The sequence below is a fragment of the Leptonotus elevatus genome, chromosome 1 (assembly GCF_054856555.1).
Source record: "Leptonotus elevatus isolate MCC_2025b chromosome 1, RoL_Lele_1.0, whole genome shotgun sequence".
Classification (NCBI taxonomy): Eukaryota; Metazoa; Chordata; class Actinopteri; order Syngnathiformes; family Syngnathidae; genus Leptonotus; species Leptonotus elevatus.
Window position 1 is genome coordinate 18885634 of NC_141239.1, and position 18463 is coordinate 18904096.

General features: G+C 40.7%; 1 protein-coding gene across 2 annotated transcripts in view; it reads right to left on the reverse strand.

Moving 5' to 3' along the window:
* Positions 1-18463, reverse strand: part of LOC147181162 (zinc finger protein 521-like) — a 205092-nt gene that overhangs the window by 155817 nt on the left and 30812 nt on the right. For both annotated transcript variants that reach the window (XM_086082040.1, XM_086082038.1), the window contains exons 3-4: positions 11105-11483; positions 10399-10442 (exon numbers count right to left, since the gene is read on the reverse strand). In XM_086082040.1, coding sequence (XP_085938166.1) covers positions 10399-10438 — 40 coding nt within the window. In that variant the 5' untranslated portion in view covers positions 10439-10442; positions 11105-11483. The remainder of the gene's footprint in view (positions 1-10398; positions 10443-11104; positions 11484-18463) is intronic.

The following is an 18463-nucleotide window of genomic DNA, read 5'->3' on the forward strand; positions in this document are numbered from 1 at the left end:
TTGGCATTTTAACCAAGTACAATATAAATTGAAATGTGCCCCCACAACGCACCCTATAGTTAATGTAGTTCGCACAGGCGGAGACGTATGCGTGCGGCCGGACAAGGTGCGGCGCACTTAAAATCGGCACATTCACATATTCACCAACATTTAAAAATAAATAAATACATTTATTCGCACCAGCTCATCGTCTTCAGGAACAGACTGCAAAGTCACTTACGGCGTCCTGTACAGGTGTGCCGCCACCCGGAGATAGCGCTAAGTGTTTCCGTGTTTAAAACTCTTGATAGCAATAGTGCTAGCATTAGCTAAAGTATAATAAAATACCTTTCAATTAAAAATATTTGCAGTCAAATTCCCTTCCAGAGCTTCTAATCGGAAACATTTCCAACATTCCCATGGGAACAAACTGGGAACTTTCAACCTCCTTGCAACCCCAACGCGCAGCAACTTTTTGACGACGACAAATAATAGCTTGCTTTAGTCACACACCAAAAAAAACGTTCACGTCAGAGACCGCGTGAGGTTTCCAAGCGGCGTATCAAGTACGTGGAGTGAAATGGATTTTAACAGTGGGAAGAGAACGCGTCTCCCACCTGTTCCATGTAAAAGGAAGGTCTCGCTGATGGCTTCTTACGCCTCTGCGTTCCACCCGTGAAGTTGAATTGCATTCTCCATTATGTATTTTCCAGCCTTTCATTTTCGCCGGCACGGAGGGGCGGGGGGGGGGGGGGGGGGGGGTTCGACAGGACCTCCCGGCAGGGGACCGCGGCATTGACTGCCGACGCAGGAAGTGCAGCACTTTTAAAAGCGCGCAAAATATCCCGTACTTTGCATAATTAAGACGAGATCCTATGGCAGCAAAAGCCTTTCGCCTCAGGGGAGCGCGAGTCAGACGCGAGCGGGGAGTCGAACCGCCGTGAAAAATGAAGAGGAAAAGTTTGCTTGTCACAAAGGAGAATTGTAGCCACACTCGAAAGAAAAAAAAGAGAGGTATGTAGTCAGAGAAAAGGTCATTGTGTTACGAGAAGGAAGATGGAATGTTAGTTGAAAAAAAATTACATTTTGTATTTAAAAAAAATGTTTTTTTAATATTTTTAAATATTACAAGAATAGAGTTGTAACATGGCAACAAAACAAAAAAATTAAGAAAAGAATTACAAGGGGAAAAAAATGTACACGACTGAAGCCAGAATTTATAATAATAGAGTCAAAATACTATGGCAGTAAAGTTGTAATATGTGATAACAATTTTGAAATTTAAAAAGGATAAAGTTAGAGGATATTATGGCAATGAAGAAACTCTATGAGAAAAAAATTTAATAGAAAAAACTTTCAAAAATCTAAGTAAAAACATGAGACTAAAGTCACATTGCATTATCGGAAAAAATCGGGAAAAGTTTGAATTAACTCCAAATATTATGATTGAAATAGTCTCAACATTATGATAAAAACAATGTGAAATTTTCAGAGACTTAAGTCATACTAGTATGAAGATAAAGTCACAATTTTGAGATAAGTTTTGCGTTTTGCATTTTACGAGACTAAAACTGCTATATTTGACCAAAAATTTTATAGAAAGAATTTTTTTTTCAGGGGAATAAAGTCGGAGTTAAGGCATATTTGATTAATTGTCCAACACATTAAATTGGCCGATATTAGCTCTTTTAATATTAGCACTTTTAATATTAGCAATAATCGGCTGATTTTTGACGATTTTTATTTTATTTTTTACACTAACTCATTACTGCATAAGACAAAGATGATATTCAAAATCCCCCACACCCCTCCAAAAAAAGAAACATTAAAAAAATCGGACAATTTTTGTCAATTTTTCTCTGTTGTGAAGTTAAAAAAATACTAACGGACAAAGTATTGTAAAACAGTCAAATGTTATTTCATGCATTATATATAGTTTTTAAAATAATCTGAATTTAGCTTTTTTTGAAAAATTATATTTTTCTTCTCAGATTAGGGCTGCTTTCCCGTAACTTTATCATTTGTGTGTGTCCCAGACAGAGGTGGGTGCTTCCGTCTCTTTGTCGGCCCGTCGATGACAGATGCCCATTTTTCGGCGAGCGCTTTATGACGAGAAGACTAAAAAAAATAATAATAATACACGGCCTGAGAAGTACTAACCCGGATCGATGGACGAAAACCTGCTTCAGTCTGTCCTCAGAGGCTTTGCGTCATAAAGCCCTCACTGAAAACGTACTCCTTTTAATCGTCCGGCCAAATAAGATTTTTGTTGAACCTTTTGAAGGATTGCCAATGATCAGACCTCCAATTGTAAATCTTGCCCAACGCCGCATATGCCAAACAAATCACGAGCCCGGCAATTAATTAGCGGCGTCATTTAATGCAAGGCGGCGCGGTCGGCCAGCGCGGAGGGACGTCCCTCAGCGCCGTCGCACAAGACGGAATCAGCCAAGGCGCTCCTGCAGGAGCGGGCCTCGGTGACTGACGCCCTGAGAGTTTAATGAGTTTCTCCAACGCCGTCGAGCTCCTCGCGTCTCAGATCATTTAAATGGAGCCACGGATGGGGGGTCCTAATAAATCCCCCGTGGTTCCATCAGAGATGGGTGGCAGGGGTTTCTCTTTTTGTTTTGATTACCATCCCTGTTGGTGAGATGAGGGAGTTCAGGCAGAAAATGTTCTTTTATGATACTATAAGAAGCCCTGGCGGTCTGGGGGATGATTTGTCGCCCGCTGTAAGCATATTAAAAGTTTTGTCATTAAGAGAACTTAGCCTGGCTTGTTTTTCGACTGTGCAAGTGCAAGTTACTGGGGATGGGAATCAATCAGGATGTTGATCAGAAATACTCACCAAGTATCAGGCAGAGGTTTTATTTCATGTTATTGTAAACCAGGTTATGCTGAAGACCTCTCGTCATGAAGTCTCTGCTGGTATGTCCAATTGCGTGTTTTTGTTTAAAACGTCAACTAAAGATTCATAACTTGTTAAAGTCAGTTTGTCATCAGAGACAATATTGGTATGCGATCCAGTTGGATCGATGATATAAGATAATGACATCGCGATGCTGACGTTTGGTCCCACCAAGAACGATTAATCTGAGCGATTAATCGGCAGTCAGATTTAATCGGCTGGCATTAGTGCTTTTAAAATCATTAAAAAAATCAGCATTTTTTTTTTAAACACATTACATTAGACAGACAATGATGTCCAAATATCCCACACCCTCCAAAAAATCTGCTGATTTTTGAATTTTTTTTCCTCTGTTGCAAAATTAGACATATTGCTTAACAGAAAAAAGTTTCAGCATCTTTATTGTTGTGTTAAAATAAGTTATTTTATTTATTCAAAAAAAATATTTATTAAGTAAATGTCTGATTAATCAGAATTTTATTTTGCCAAATATCGGAATCGGCATTCGTCTAAAAAAAAATTTCAGGTCCTTGTTTTTTCCTTATTATCAACCAATTGCCAGATTGCACATTGTCTAAATTCAGGGTGCCAAAATGTGGTAAGGTTCTAATCCGTTTTTGCGCAACCGCGGAAATTGGCAGCATTTTTGGAAAAATACTCAGTCACACAAGACGGTACCCCAAATGGAAGGGTGCCAAAAAGCTGGATAAAAGATACAAATACCCATATTTGGGATGAATTTCAGTTCTTGAATATCTCTGGAAGATGATCTTGATCTATTTAGCGTCCTGTAATGTGTTATCATATAAACTCATTCATCATTATAATATAAACGTATTAAAATATATTTTGTAAAGTATTCCGTAGCACCCGTTTCTACTTTCTCACTATCAAGAAATGAGAGACTATTGCACAACACCAACGAAAATAAGACACTCTTGCTCGCACAGTTCTCCAAATAAAACATTATTTCAACAATATAATGTCACAAAGTCGGTCAGCTAGCTTAATGCTAACAGTATGTGAAACAATATCGACAGGCTAACACAAATGAGCATAGATGTCATTCTTAACCTTAAAACAACTGCTACTTAAAAACACACACAGAAGCAAGACACAGCATACAACAAATACTGAGCTCTCTCTCTCAAAAAAAAAAAGGGAGAGTGCTCCGCTCCCATTAATTTCCGAACACACCAGTGTGTTGTGTTAGCAAGACTACTTCTTGTGTTTTGTTTACAAGTCAGCTCAGCCAGTAGTAATCAACTCGCAGCTAGCTAGCATCAATATTAGCCAGCGTAGCAAGCCACCATTTTCACGTGACACTCGGTTATACTATATGAAAATCCATCTCTACTGTATGCCCACGTCAACCTCTGAAAATATAAAACATGATCGCGCCAATAATTTGTATTTTATGGACATAAAATGAATGAACAAATGACGTCGTCGTCGTCATCCTCTCCGTTCACTACAGCATAATTAATGGCGCTAAATAAGGAAAATGTTGCAACTGTTACTGTACTGCCGTTTTTCCTGCCGCAAATCCGTTGATGTACAAATTTGCTTTCAGCTGTCAAATTTTGTTGCCGCGTTTGAGCTGGTATATCGTTATAGCTTTAAATAGGACGTTGACACCTGCGGGTGCAGTTGCGGAGCAAAATTTAGCGCTCTTAGCAGACGCAGCGCATTCTTAGTGAATTTGGCCCTGAGTTTCCAAACGGTCGCGAGTGAACCAGTGCGCGCCCAGAGCATATTTCAAAACGCGCAATGAACAAAATAAATGAAAGCTGTTTACGACAGCTATTGCTTGTCTGCCATGTTTTTCCGCATTGACTGTCCGCGTAGGTTACACATTTTTGTAGGTGTGCGGTGCGGAAAATTTCGGCAATGCGGACACTGCGTTGGTTTCAAAATGACGTCATTTCACACTGATATGTCAAGCATAAAACTTTTCTTTTTGTTTTTAACTCTTTTACTGCCAAAAACGTTTAATTACATATACTAAAATCCCAATGAATGCCACCAAAAACGTTAATTGACATTTACTACGTTTTTTGTTTTCTCAATGGGCAGTGCAACGTGGTGTGCAGCGCTGCCTGGTTAATGGGCTTGTGAAATAAAAAACACCCACTAACTATGGCCAGCCGATGGCAGCATTGTATCTCTTTTCAATGAGCTCCCGGTAGTATGAAATTACAATGAAACACGACGAATCTGATGGAATGGAATGACGTGAATGATCAAAGCCTTTGTCACATTAAATCTAATTCACAGAGTGTCACTAAACAAAAAATATTTGTGTTACTGTTGTGCAGAAAATGTATCTTTTCACAAAAAGCTTGTTGTCTTATATTTAAAATTTTCGCTCAATGTCAATCAAATTACCTATTTTCAAATGATGATTACTAAAGAACGGAATAAGGTAGAAACATAATTTTTGGGGAATGCGATCTTTCATGTTTATGTAGTCATAGAACACAAAATTCTGTTTGTCTTGAAAGATGAGTTAAAATATTAGTTAATTGGGATTTTGATCGCTTAAAAATGTGTATAAAATATAGTTGGGCACAAACGGTGAACCACATAGCAGGGTTCACCAATTCCGGTCCTCGAGGTCCGGAGTCCTGCAGATTTTAGATGTTTCCGCCTATTAGCACACCTGATCCATATGATCAGCTCATCAGCATGCCTTAACGATCCTGATCTTTAATATCAGGTGTGTTGGTAGTCTGAAACATCTCAAAGCTGCAGGACTCCGGACCTGGAGGACCGGAATTGGTGACCCACCATACAGTGGATGTTCACTAAACCCTGCTCTCCACTCTGTTCTAGTAGCGTGAACTAAAGTGCGCCGATGGGGGACCGAATAAAGGTGCGCTGTCAGGTAATCGTCCGTCGCCGGACAGCGAAAGCAAACACGAGTTGAGAGTTTTAATGAACACGTTCCGAAAGCTTATCACAGAGCAAACGTGTCATGCGGCGACGGAATCCCTGCTATCAGTTAATTAATGTTTGACGAGGTACAGTATATCACTCAGATTGTTAAAAAAAAAAAAAAAATTGTTGACACAATACTGAACCCACACGGGACCGTTCTCCTTTGATTATCACAATGCAAGGCGAGGGGGGGGGGGGGGCGGTGCAACAAAAACAACACCTAATCCCACAACAAGTGTTGCAGCATTAAAGGCCACTAATTAACAGCGGCCACGTACTGTACACACACACACACACACACACACACACACACACACACAGGAATAAATGGAGAGTAACTGTCATTTAATTGTGAGTGACAATCCCCCAGATGGGATTTTTAGGGATGAATCAATTGTGTGCAGACAATCTGACAAATGAACCCAAAGCAGTGAAGGATTCGAAAAAGTACAAGATGATTTTTTTTTTTAAGTAATCCATCACATAAAAAAAAATCCTGCTGCGTAACACAAACGTGTGTCTTCCCGGATACGCGTGACTCATCCGCTTGGTTACAAGCGGCCCGGCCGATCGGGTGGCGAACACAATGGCGCTGTAATCCGCCCAGACTGACCGCGAAGGAGACGCTCGCCACGGGGACTACAACTCAATTTAGCTGGGGGTCGGCAGGTCAACCCTCTTCAATTAGGCCCGGGAGGAGGCGGGCGGAGGACACGCACACATGACTAACTTTCTTAATGAGCATTATTTGAACTGATGATTAGTGTCATAAATAATTTGCAATGGAGCAGCGTGTTAATCACGTTGCATAATGTCTGTAATCCTTCATTTATATATAGAAGAGAGGATTCATTAACAGCGTGGCGCAATGATTGCGAACGAAGCAGCGTGGAAGCCAGACGAGACGGATGCAAATACGTCTCGTTTGCTTTTTTGCAAAAAGGGAAAACGGTGGGGATCAATCACTGTCTGGCTATCAGACGATCCGTGACAACAAGACAGACACACGCCACGAAATAAGAGGAGATATCGGCCAGCTCCCGCGACGCTCCCGTCCGGCACGCCTCAGCCGCGTGTCAAGCGCGCTGACAGCCGTGCTAATGGGATTTTTTTTTTTTCTTCTTTTAAACCAACGGCTCCATCATAATTTCCTTAATGATAATGCTAAGCATATTTTTGTGTCACATTGAAAACGTGCTAATGGGTGTTATGTCACGGTCCATTAACGGCCAACAGCGCGGAAGACGGCACGTTCCGATGCAACCGCGGCGGAAATAGAGTGCAACTTTGCCTTCAAACGCTATTGCTAATTCAACACTATTTTTAGCAGGGTTAGCATGGTTTAAGGGGCGTGGCCACGCATCTCCGTAGAAATTCTCGGAGGGCTAAAAACTGAAAATGCAGATACGGGATGAGAAGAAGATTGGAAAATTGCAATGTCATGATTTGAAGGCTATTTATTAAATGGAATTTTATTAGAAAAAGAACACATTGTGATGCGACAATGACAAAATCTGAACGAAATGACACTAAAACACAACTTTTTGTTAAATGCTTGGAATTTTTTTTTATATATTTCAGTAGCATCAACGATATGAAAGCGGGGGGGGGGGGGGGGGAAGTGATGCATCTCCTTGATGGACTACAAACTGAAATGGTCCCTGATAGAGAAAAGGGTCCCCCATATAACGTCAGCTTTGTTAGATTTGAGATAAAACGGCATCGTTGCTCGCTGAAAAAAATCTATCGCTCATGTTTTTTTTGTTTTTATTCATTTGAAGTCCTTTTTTGCACTCGTATTTTTGTGCCACGTTAAAGACATGTAAATGAGTGTTATGTTATGTGGTCCACTACACGCACTCGAACACGGGACAAAATGGAGTGGATTAATACTCAAGAAGCCTTTCCTTATACTGTATGCTTCAATAAATGTTTTGCTAATTTAACATGATTTTTTTTTTTAGAAGCGTCAACATTGTGAAAGGGGGACTAGTTATGCATCTATATGGAAGAATGAGTGAGCATTTAAGACAGGGGTGTGCAATGTCAGGCCTGTGGGCCATATGGGTCCCTTGCCAGCATTGGATCAGGCCCAAATACAAACTGGACCGCCATCGTAAGCACAAGCAACATTTTTATAAACACACAAGTAAAAGGAAAACCTGCACCAATTTAAAACCAAATGAATTTGCATATCACAAGATGTACAGCATACACGTGACATTGGGCTTGTACAATTACAAGCCATTCCCTTCCAGATGTTTATGTGTACGCCAAAATACCACTTAGCTAATGTTGGCCAACGGGATTGCTGCACATGCATTTTCATGTGTTCAACTCCCCTAAAGCATGTCGAGCACCCCCGCAGGCTACATCGGTGGCTCTTAAGACAAAAAAAAATTAATTGCATGTACAGCAATCCTTGTGATGTCTGAATACATTTGGTAATAAAATATTGATGCAACTTTTCCTTTTACTGATGTATGTAGGCATTATTTTTAGCTTACTCTGTACAATGATAATAATAATAATAATAATAATAATAATAAGTCTGATCATCATTTTTCGGCTGGCCCTCGAAGGACTAATCACTAAAATGGTCACTGCTAGAAAAATACTTTATGCCAATGATGAAATGATACAAAGTTTATAAAATGGGAACGATTTTATGATTGAGATTTTAAAAGACGGTTTTGCTGTAATTGGTCGACATCGCTGCTCACTGAAAAACATCTACGGCCCGAGTCCTTTTTTGTCAAATACTTTGAAAGGATTCAAACAAATAAGATCAATTTTGCTTCCACTCGCATTCAACTCCTATTTCATTGAAATTGAAACGCATTCCCAAAGATTTGGAGCAACTGAAATGCACCTGTACGCGTCCCTAAAAGTCTCAAGTCCCCACTTCGCGCATCACCCAAAGTTCACCCATGTAGAGATTAATTGCAGCTCCTCCACCACATGAAATATTCAAGGCCGACATGACACAGCACCAATTCCAGGCCGAGCGTTGCACTCGGCCAGCAAACGGCGCGGAAAATAAATGTATATATGCACATGGCCGACGCGGAAACTCGTCTCCTCGGCCAATAAACACGTCAGCGCCGAGGGCCATGAGGGTGAGGTCTGTGCTCCGAATGAAAACATCCACGCTGGCTTGCCGTTCTTTATTCCGGACGTGTGCTGTCGGGACAGGCGACGTGGCGGTCGTCGCCGTGCACGTTTCCCACCTGGAGATCCGCCGCTTTGAGTAACAACCGATCTGTCTGGCATACTTAATTGAAACGGGGGGGCTTGCAAGGTTGCCCGTTTTCGTTGTCGTTTTGAGACGACGCTGTCACATGAGCTTGTCATCCAGCCGAACCTCTGTTTGCCTTCCCCTAAAGGATGGCAAAGAGTTCTCTCGGCGGAGAAAAGTCACAAACAATCTTGCGGGCAAAAAGACGTTTTTGAGAGACAGAGAGGAGATGACGACGTTTCCTTTCTAAACAATAGCGAGGCAGACGGAATGACAAGGAAAGTTATTGTGGACATCTGTATAAAGTGTAGCCCCCCTTCCCTGAGGAGCCACACAGACAAAGAGCAGTAAATAACATCTGGCTATCCTTTCTTTTTTTTTCCAAAACACAAGGAAATATCTACGTCTTGCTTTCTTTCAGCGCTCGAGCGGCAACAGTCGCTCGGAATGAGGACGTAAAAGTCGAGCAAATGTAAATTTCTCTGGGTGACGATAACAAAACTGGCTTCATTTGCATGCCGATTTGCTCACTCTCTCTCTCTCTCTCATGCACACCAGTCTGAGCAGATGTTGTGCATCGCACACTTGTAGCATGTAGCAGGCTCCATGACACACACAAGTGACAAAAAAAAGAAAGAAATGGGTGCAGTGTGAGGGGAAAAATAGGACATCTAAGAATCGAAGATGTCTATGCACTCTCGGGGGTATTGATCGAAAATGGTGGCTGCAGACCATAGAGCATTCCTTTGTGATGAAGACTTGCGAGGTGGAAAAGGTGGGGAAGGGTCCGATGCGTGATCACAAGTGGGGGATGTGAAATTCAGCACTACAGTATTCATTTTTGGAGTGAATAGTAATGGCTGCCAGATTGACGAACTTGAACTCAACCTCAAGCCCACCATACCGAAAGTATGTCCGTCTCTGATCACATTGCCAACACATGCAGAACTGAACACGCGCAAAAAAAATAAAAAGTTGACGCTTTAAAGTTATTTTATAACTTTTTGTCTCAAATCTAATGTACACAGGCACTGTTTTGCTTCCCCTTTGATCACGTGACGGGCACGCACGCCATTCCTTTACTTAAAGTTGGCTGGATGGCTCCAGATGTTTGCGCGTGTGCACGCACACACACTCGAACCCGCCCTCAACCAACCGGTCCGAGATGATTTTTCCATGCGCAAAATTCAAACACATCCACCAAGCAGAAATGCGTCCACGGTTAAAGCACATTGAAGCGTTTTGGACTTGCTGCTGCTGCTGCTGCTGCTGTTGTTGTTGTTGTTTAAAAAGAGAGAAGAAGAGGAAATAAATGTTTTGAGAGCCAGCTTACCTTTGAGTGATCTTGGCTTCGCTTGCTTGCGGCGCGACATGATCCTACACAAAACGTTGAAGTTGACAATGTGCGTAAAACGGCTCAGCGGCAAAAACGTCTCGAAATGCGCGTGCGGGGCTCGACCGCGGCTGCCTCGCTACCATCACCGGCGCGCGACGCTAAGCGGTTTATTTGGAGGCGTGATAATTTCTTGTTTTTGTGATGAGCAGGTAGGCAAGACGTGTTTTAAAAGGTCCAATTTCCACGGGAAAAGTGCGAGAATGCGGCTCCGGTGCTGCTGCTGGTTCCGTCACGTGCTGCCATTCCCCGTGAAAATGTCACGCGTATGCACGCTCAGGAATAAAAAGCGCAATATTTGCTTTTTTTCTCGCCCCCCGCCACCATCATCATCATCATAATCTTCCGCGGTGGTAGAAAAGACCTCCGGTATGAGAGTGCAAAAGGGGGGGGGGGGGGGGAACGTGCAACAAAACAAACCACCCTTCCGTTAAAAAAAAAAAAAAAAAAAAAAAGAGGAAAAACGACTAAATAAGACTTTTTGTGGCAAAATCCAGCTAAGCACACGAAAAGTAGTCGCGCGTCAGAGGAGTAGAGCTAATGTCGAATTAAGTGCGCGGATGTGCTCCGAGTCTACGTCTAAATTGCTCTTAAAAGGAGGATGAAGAAGCAAAGAGAAGATGGAAGCTCCCTCCTCATCACAAACCTGCAAGGTCTTGGACTGCGCTGTCGCTCCGGTAGTCCACATAATAATGGAAAATGGAAGCAAGGCCCCCAAAGCCATCAGGATGGCTCCAGAGGGGGCCCCTACCCCGCAGGGACTCGCTCTGTACGTAATCACTGAGGAAATCATTGTCAGCCTGCCTGCACTCACACACAGACAGAGAGGCATGATTAAAATCCGAAGGAGCGCCGCAAGATGTGGACGCCTGGATTTAGATCGCTCCCCGGATCCGGAGTCGCGCTCCCAGCCCCAGAAAGTGGGACTGGCCTGGCTGGCTGGATGGCGTCGCCTCTTCCTGCAGCCCGCCGGCGGCCACCCCGTCCATCTATCTGCCTGTACGGCAGACGGACTGGTCCCCCTTCTGGTGGAACAAGAAAGACACTTTTACCTTCATGCACATACACGGGAATAGGCCTACTTGTTCCCTTTTTTTCCCCTCCCCACATCAACTTATATGACTTTTTGTAATGCATAGAGTTATCACACAACATTGTATTTTTTTTAAAGAGATAGATAGATAATGTATGTAGATAGCTAGCTAACTAGCTAGCTGCTCGCTACAATAGCCTGCTAACTAGCTAGATAGATACAGTATAGTCAGACAGATATTGATACATATATACAAAACGTCAGATCTTTATTGATCATTATTGATATAAATCAAATGTTAAGATAGATATGATACTGATGAATAAATAAAAAAAGATACCATACGAAACCGAAAGAGACAGACAAACAAACAATAAAAATCAATTGACAATTCCAAACATTTTTCTGTTTCGCTTTTGCCTATGACTAGCATACAAACCAGGCAAATTGTTAAGTAGTCAACCGACATTACATCACGTTTTGAAATCAAAAGAATCCTCACAAATCTAATTACAATGATCCACAATGCAATGTTTTTCATTGAGTAGAGAACTTACTTTCACTTTCAGTTGACCGCCATTTTGACTTGTGAGCTCAGAATTATCAATAGATGTACATACAGTGTAGCACGGGTAGCCTGCGGGCCTGTTCTAAAACAAACGCATCAGTCGTGAGACATTGTGATTTTCTAGGAACACTTCAGAAGTGATCCTTTGAAAAGGTGGAAACTAATTATTGTGACATGATCAGTGTTTTTACACACTGTAAATTAATAGAAATATTAAACAGCTACAATGACTTTTGTTTTACACAAGATGTCTTCAAAACCTGCCAAGGACGACTGTATCCGATGTTTACAGATTATTTGTGTTTGTATCTTATGCATGTGTTTAACCTTTCTCCAAAAGCGGCAGCAATATAGAAAACAATTTTTTGAAAAAGTTCAGTATCAAATTGTCACGTCATCAGTCTGTAGTCATCATGCTTATCGCTGTTTCCGGGTTTGGTCATGTCATGTGACGTTCCACATGGGGCGGATTGGCACATCTCGGTCAATTTTTGTGTATTTTTTGTCATTGTCTTCTTGCATGTAAACCCACACTGACACCTAACATATTACAACGATACAAATAAAAATGTATTTAAAAAAATAAAGAAATAACATCCTCAAAAATAAATTAAAGTCATCGGAATCAGCCAAGATTTTAACCCCCCAGTCTTGGTTGAAATGTCATCAGATATAGAGAAAAATAAATGAGTGAATTTACTTTTTGCCTTCTCGTGGCCTGCAGAGGATCTGAATGATGCAACTTCCTGTGGACCGCATGTGACTTGTGGAATACTCCAAATTTTTCAGAGGAGGTAATGTGTTGGGGTAGTATGAGTGAAACCCCAGGGAAAAGACTTATGTATGAATTTAAACATAATTATGTTAAAGAAAATGAATGTAAAGGCGTAGAGCTGAAAATCTGGGATTAGCCGCAATAAAAATATGTGTGTGTGGGGGAGTACAATTTATAAAGGATTTAAATTGTTATATTTCATGGTAAAGTCTAATTTTTGGAAACAGGGATAGGCAACAAACACTATTATTCCAGTGTTAAAGGTAGTTTTAATTATTCTTTACAACTGTAGGTATTAAATATTCAACCGCATGAATGGGTGCGATATCTTGCATAGTAAAAATAATAATAATAATTACAATAAATGTTAACTAAAATGTCTACTTTCTGATGAGACAGATGGCATAGAGTCAGTGGAATGGCTAGACTGCAATGGGTACAATACAGACTAATAAATTAAATAATAAAGAATATATACAATTATTATTAGTAATAATAATAAAGGAATAAATAATGATATAATAAATAAATAAAAATATATAAATAAAATAAATCAATGAATATATGGTGTAAATATGATACAATGCAATATGATATGTACTGCTGTAAAAAGCAGGACTGAAGAGGATTCTGCATTCAATAATCTTCCGCAAAAACTAGACTGAAATACTTCCTCGTTTTAATTCTTCTTCTTCCAAATTTACAGTGTCAAACTAAATAGTGTGGTACCACCTGGTGGTCGACATTGGAATTACACTCAAAATAAACAGAAGGTGTGGAAAATTGTTACAAAGTGTGCAATAACAATCCTACAAATAGCTGGACTGCGAACCCACAACCCATGATGGAGTGGGGGATAACTGTATAGTGTATTGTAGCATATCTTTGAGTCAACAAATGGTTACTCTCATTGCAAAAAAACTAACAAACCTAACAGTTAACAGTCCGCTCAATTTCTTCTACCACTTCTCTACTTTGTATTCTGCTAGTCTGAATGCCCTGTGGCACCATACTGCCACTCACAGGTTAGTCTTGGTACTACAACAGACATCTGCTTTAGTGGAGAAGGCTGCACATTGTCAGATGACATAGGTGCGTGTGCTGTGCTGTTTGATCATCCCGAGTCCACCACTCATAAAAACAGTAAGCACGCGATTGTTTTCTCTCCGTCATGCGTGGCGTCGCTCACATTTTAAACATTATGTTAAGATGTTAAAAAAACAGTTTGTGTGTCCTTAATACTAGCATAAAATAGGGACTTGTGACCTACATACACCTACAAAGCTTTCATTTTACATGCTCAATGTTCAAACTTTATTTAATCTGCACCCTTTGCTTCTCAAATGAGACCCCCCCACCTCCGACACACAAGCACACACACCCCACCCACACGTTGCCACACAAACCCAAAGATCAATAAAACAAAGCGTGACAGGGATCGACGTGAGGCGCTTTGCTCCGTTCAAAGGCCTCACAAACTACAGTAAACTTGGTAAACACGCATATATGAAAGGTCTATTTGTCGGCGCTGGGATTCTGTCAGGAGGTCTCAGCCGCCTTAACGCGTCAATCCCAGCAACGCTTCCCCTCAAAGTTCCCCCTCGCTGTCTCGGCGCTCTGTCAGACGTCTCTCCTAAAGTTTTACCACCTAGCCACCCCCCTCCCCTCTCCTTCTCATCCAGTATTCTCCAAAACACAAACAAACATCCTCCAGGGTGTTTTGCTACTTTCATTAGTGGCAAAGTAACTGGGTAGGAAAATGCTTGACTCGCTTCAAGTCTCTAAGTTACACTATATCCTCCCTTAACCACAAGTTGTTTTTTTTTCGTCTCTCCTCATGTGAGGAATATTGCTCACGACGCTCCAAAAAATGTCTGACACGGATTGTCCCTCAGGGATTGATTTGAAATATGGAAGGAAAAACAATCAAACATCCATTTTTTCCCCCCCAGGAGGGGGACAAATGGGAACAAGGAAAACCATTACAAATACATTTGGTTCTCTAAATTGGAAGAATAAATAAGTCAATTTAGATTGATATTTGATTAACGTTTAACTTTGTTCTCACAACGTTGCCATATACGTTGTTCATATTCTGTAGAAAAACTTTTGTTTTTAAACATTTATTCACTTTCTCCTCAGTTCGGAGCTTCCTGAAACTGGTCTGCAGGCTTGCTGTACTTTATGAATAATAATAATAATAGGGCGTTTTCGCCATTGTGCGTCAAAGGGGGATGGAACGCAGCCGACTCCAGGCAATCGAAGCGGCTCCCCTCATTCCCATTAAAATCAGAGTGGTTAAAACGCTTTTTGTGAGTCTAAAATCTATTGCACACTGTTAGCCCAAATAAATTAGCGGAACTAAAAAAAAAAGTGAGGTAATCTGTTGCCTCACCTTTTTTTTTTTTTGAGTTGATTAACTCAAAAGTTCAAGTTTTGCAGAACTTGGATGGTTTGATTACACTAAATTACTTTTTTTGATATAGTTACTTAGAAGCTTTCTGTTACAGCAACTCACTTATTCTCAGTTACTAACTTATAAATGTTATAAAACCGCTGGATTAAGTTAACAGAAGTCCAAACCATAAGTACACGGTGTTTTCACGAGGGTCGCAGGAATGCTGGAGCCTATCCCAGCGGTCTGTCTAGGCGGGGTACACCCTGAACTGGTTGCCAGCCAATCGCAGGGCACACACAGACAATCTAGGGACAATTCAGTGTTCAATTAACATAATATGCATATTTTTCGGAATGTGGGAGGAAACTGGAGTACCCGGAGAAAACCCACATAGAGGCGTAGAGAACTTGCAACCTCCAGCCAGGAAGGCCAGAGGGCCGGATTTGATCTCACAACCTCTGGACTAGGAGGCAGACATGAGCATATGTTTATAATCCAACATAAATTATTAATTTATTTAAATCAGGTAGGAAACTGAGAACAAATGATCATTTACATTATCAACTATAGGCGTAAAATAAAATTACAAACAAATAAGTAAAATAAATGATGAAACATATAACCAAAACGTAAAATATTACATTACATACTTTTTTTTTGTTGTATGTTTTATATTTTTGTTGCAAATGTTCCCAATAATAGAAATAGAAACAAGGTTTTAATCACAAAATAACTAAATTTTTATTAAGTTACAGCTAATTTATGTTTTTAAATTACCCAAAAACTGTTATAGTTCAATTTAATCAAAACTTTTTAGTACAAATTATTCATAAAGGCATACAAAGTAACACCAACTTTAAAAAGTTAGGTTAGTAGTAGTTTTCATAAACCTTTGAGTATTTTGTACTTAATCTATATGATTATTTTGAACGTTCGGGCTTTTTGTCACCAAATTGCAGGATGTGGCGTGGGCGTGGCAGACGCATGCACCAGAAGGCCCACCCCGGTGCAATGCGGTCCCAAACACTGTTGAGTAGACTTGAGTGGATCCGCCTATTGCTCAAAGGCTGCTGCCATCAGAAAGCAACAACTTAAAAAGTTAAACTCTCACATTCACCAAATTACACTCTACTATTTGCAAAACAAATGGTCACCAAAAGCATTGTAATTTTCAACCTGTGATGTCAAGTTGGCATTGACATGGTATAGCCGAATTTTGTCATTTTACATAGGGGGGGGTTTGAGAAAATTATAAATATACAGTGGTCCCTTCACTACTTTGTGGATTTCGCTCTATTCGCTCTCTCTTTTTATATAGTTGGGTAGCCGGACGTCCGGATTTAGGCCAGACAGTCCTACTTTTCAGTGACGTGTCCTGCATCCTGCGCAACCCTAAGCCGGACGCTGGTTTGTCCTCCTTTTATAGAAAATGAGCCAAACATATTTCTTAACAGTATGTCACTGTCGCCTCGTTACATGGATTCGAATTCCTCCCGTGCCGTCGTCAATCGCGTCATTTATTTCATAACTCCCGCGAATCTGCGTCAACCATAAACGCTTGAATAAAATTCCAGGACATGCTACGAGGCCCACGTCACCCTCTCACGCATATTTTGATGATTTCATCGGCTTAGAGACCAAGAATTGGTCAAAACAAAACCAAATGACTTATGGGTTAAAAACATGGTAGTGTAAACGAAATAAATTGTCAAAAAGAAGTTTGACTTTTTATTGATATTTTCTACCATTTAGTGCACAAACATGATCTATAAAACTTGTTGGTGAAAATACACCACGAGTCTGATATACAGTGTTCCCTCATTTCCGCTGGAGTTAGGTTCCAAAAAATTCTCGCAATAAATGAAATCTGCGAAGTAGTTAGCTTTATGTTTTACATTTATTATAAATGTTTTTAGGCTCTAAAACCCCTCACCACTCAGTTTATACACTTTTCTCATCAAGGCATTTACATTTTCTCACATTTCTCTCTTGTTTAAACCTTCATAAATTTTATAAATAGGCACATTACTGTAAAAAAAAAAAAAAAAATGCATGCAAAATTGCACTAAAAAGACCGTGAAAAGTCAACTGCATTATAGCGAGGGAATACTTATTATTATTTTTAAACATGTCCTCCTTTTTGACCTTAATGAAGTGGCCACCCGAGGCACTAGCTAGCTAGCATGTGAGCTTTGAGCTAACAGTCTTCCAGAGTCTCACTTGCCTGCGGCGCCACCTCATCACTCGGTGTTGTGAGTAGACCGGATACCCTCAATGTTTTGTGTTCCAACATATTAGCCTAAATAACACAAAATACATTAACACTTGGGAATTCAAATAACACCAAGCTGTCCATAGGCGATGCTTTACATAGCTAGCTAGCTAGCTAATTGCACGCTGCAGCGGTAGAATTGGGCCAAGTAATTAAAACTAAATAGCTCGCTGGATGGTCTCTGACCCAAACTAAGGCGCTCAAGTTCTTATACAGTGCAGTTGGAGGGGGACGACTCATTCCCGACTCCAAAGTGAACTTGTAAGTTGTTCGTCATGCCTAAAAAAAAAACAACAACAGGAAAACTGAAATGGTGAACAACAATTTTAACGTTCTCTTGCCACAATGCAGTACTACATAGTACTGCATTTTAAACATATTATATCTTTGAATTCACTTTAGGCTCTTTAAATCTTTTGACTACGAGCTTGGCGCCAAAGTGTGTTTGTACTCAAACTCAGCAGCTGTGTGTGTGTGTGTGTGTGTGCTGCAGCATTACAGCCTCCAGCGGGGCTGAGCTGCTCCAATCCCGGAATCCTCTGCCCTCAACTGGAGGCTTTTCCGTGACCTGTGGCCTCTTCATCCTCTGTCCGTTTGACTCCCCCCCAAAAAGTACAATATAACATAACGAGAAAAAAAAAAACACCTAAAAGTCATGACTTAACTTTGAAAAGAAAGTTTGAGTCGTGATGACTTCTGAAGAAAATAATAATCACTGAAGGCTATTTAGAAAAATTTGGTTATAAATGGTGAAAAACAGCATCTTAAAAATGCAGTCGGTCAATTATGCTTGTTAGAGGAGGGCATATACACAGACATGCATGTGCACCAAACACACACGCACACACTTTTGACTTGCCTCATTAAAACCCATCCAGCTAGCAGAACACTGAGATGCGAATGCCTCCCTTGAGGAGCAGAACACGTTCATTTCGAGAAAGGCGAAATATTCAACTTTT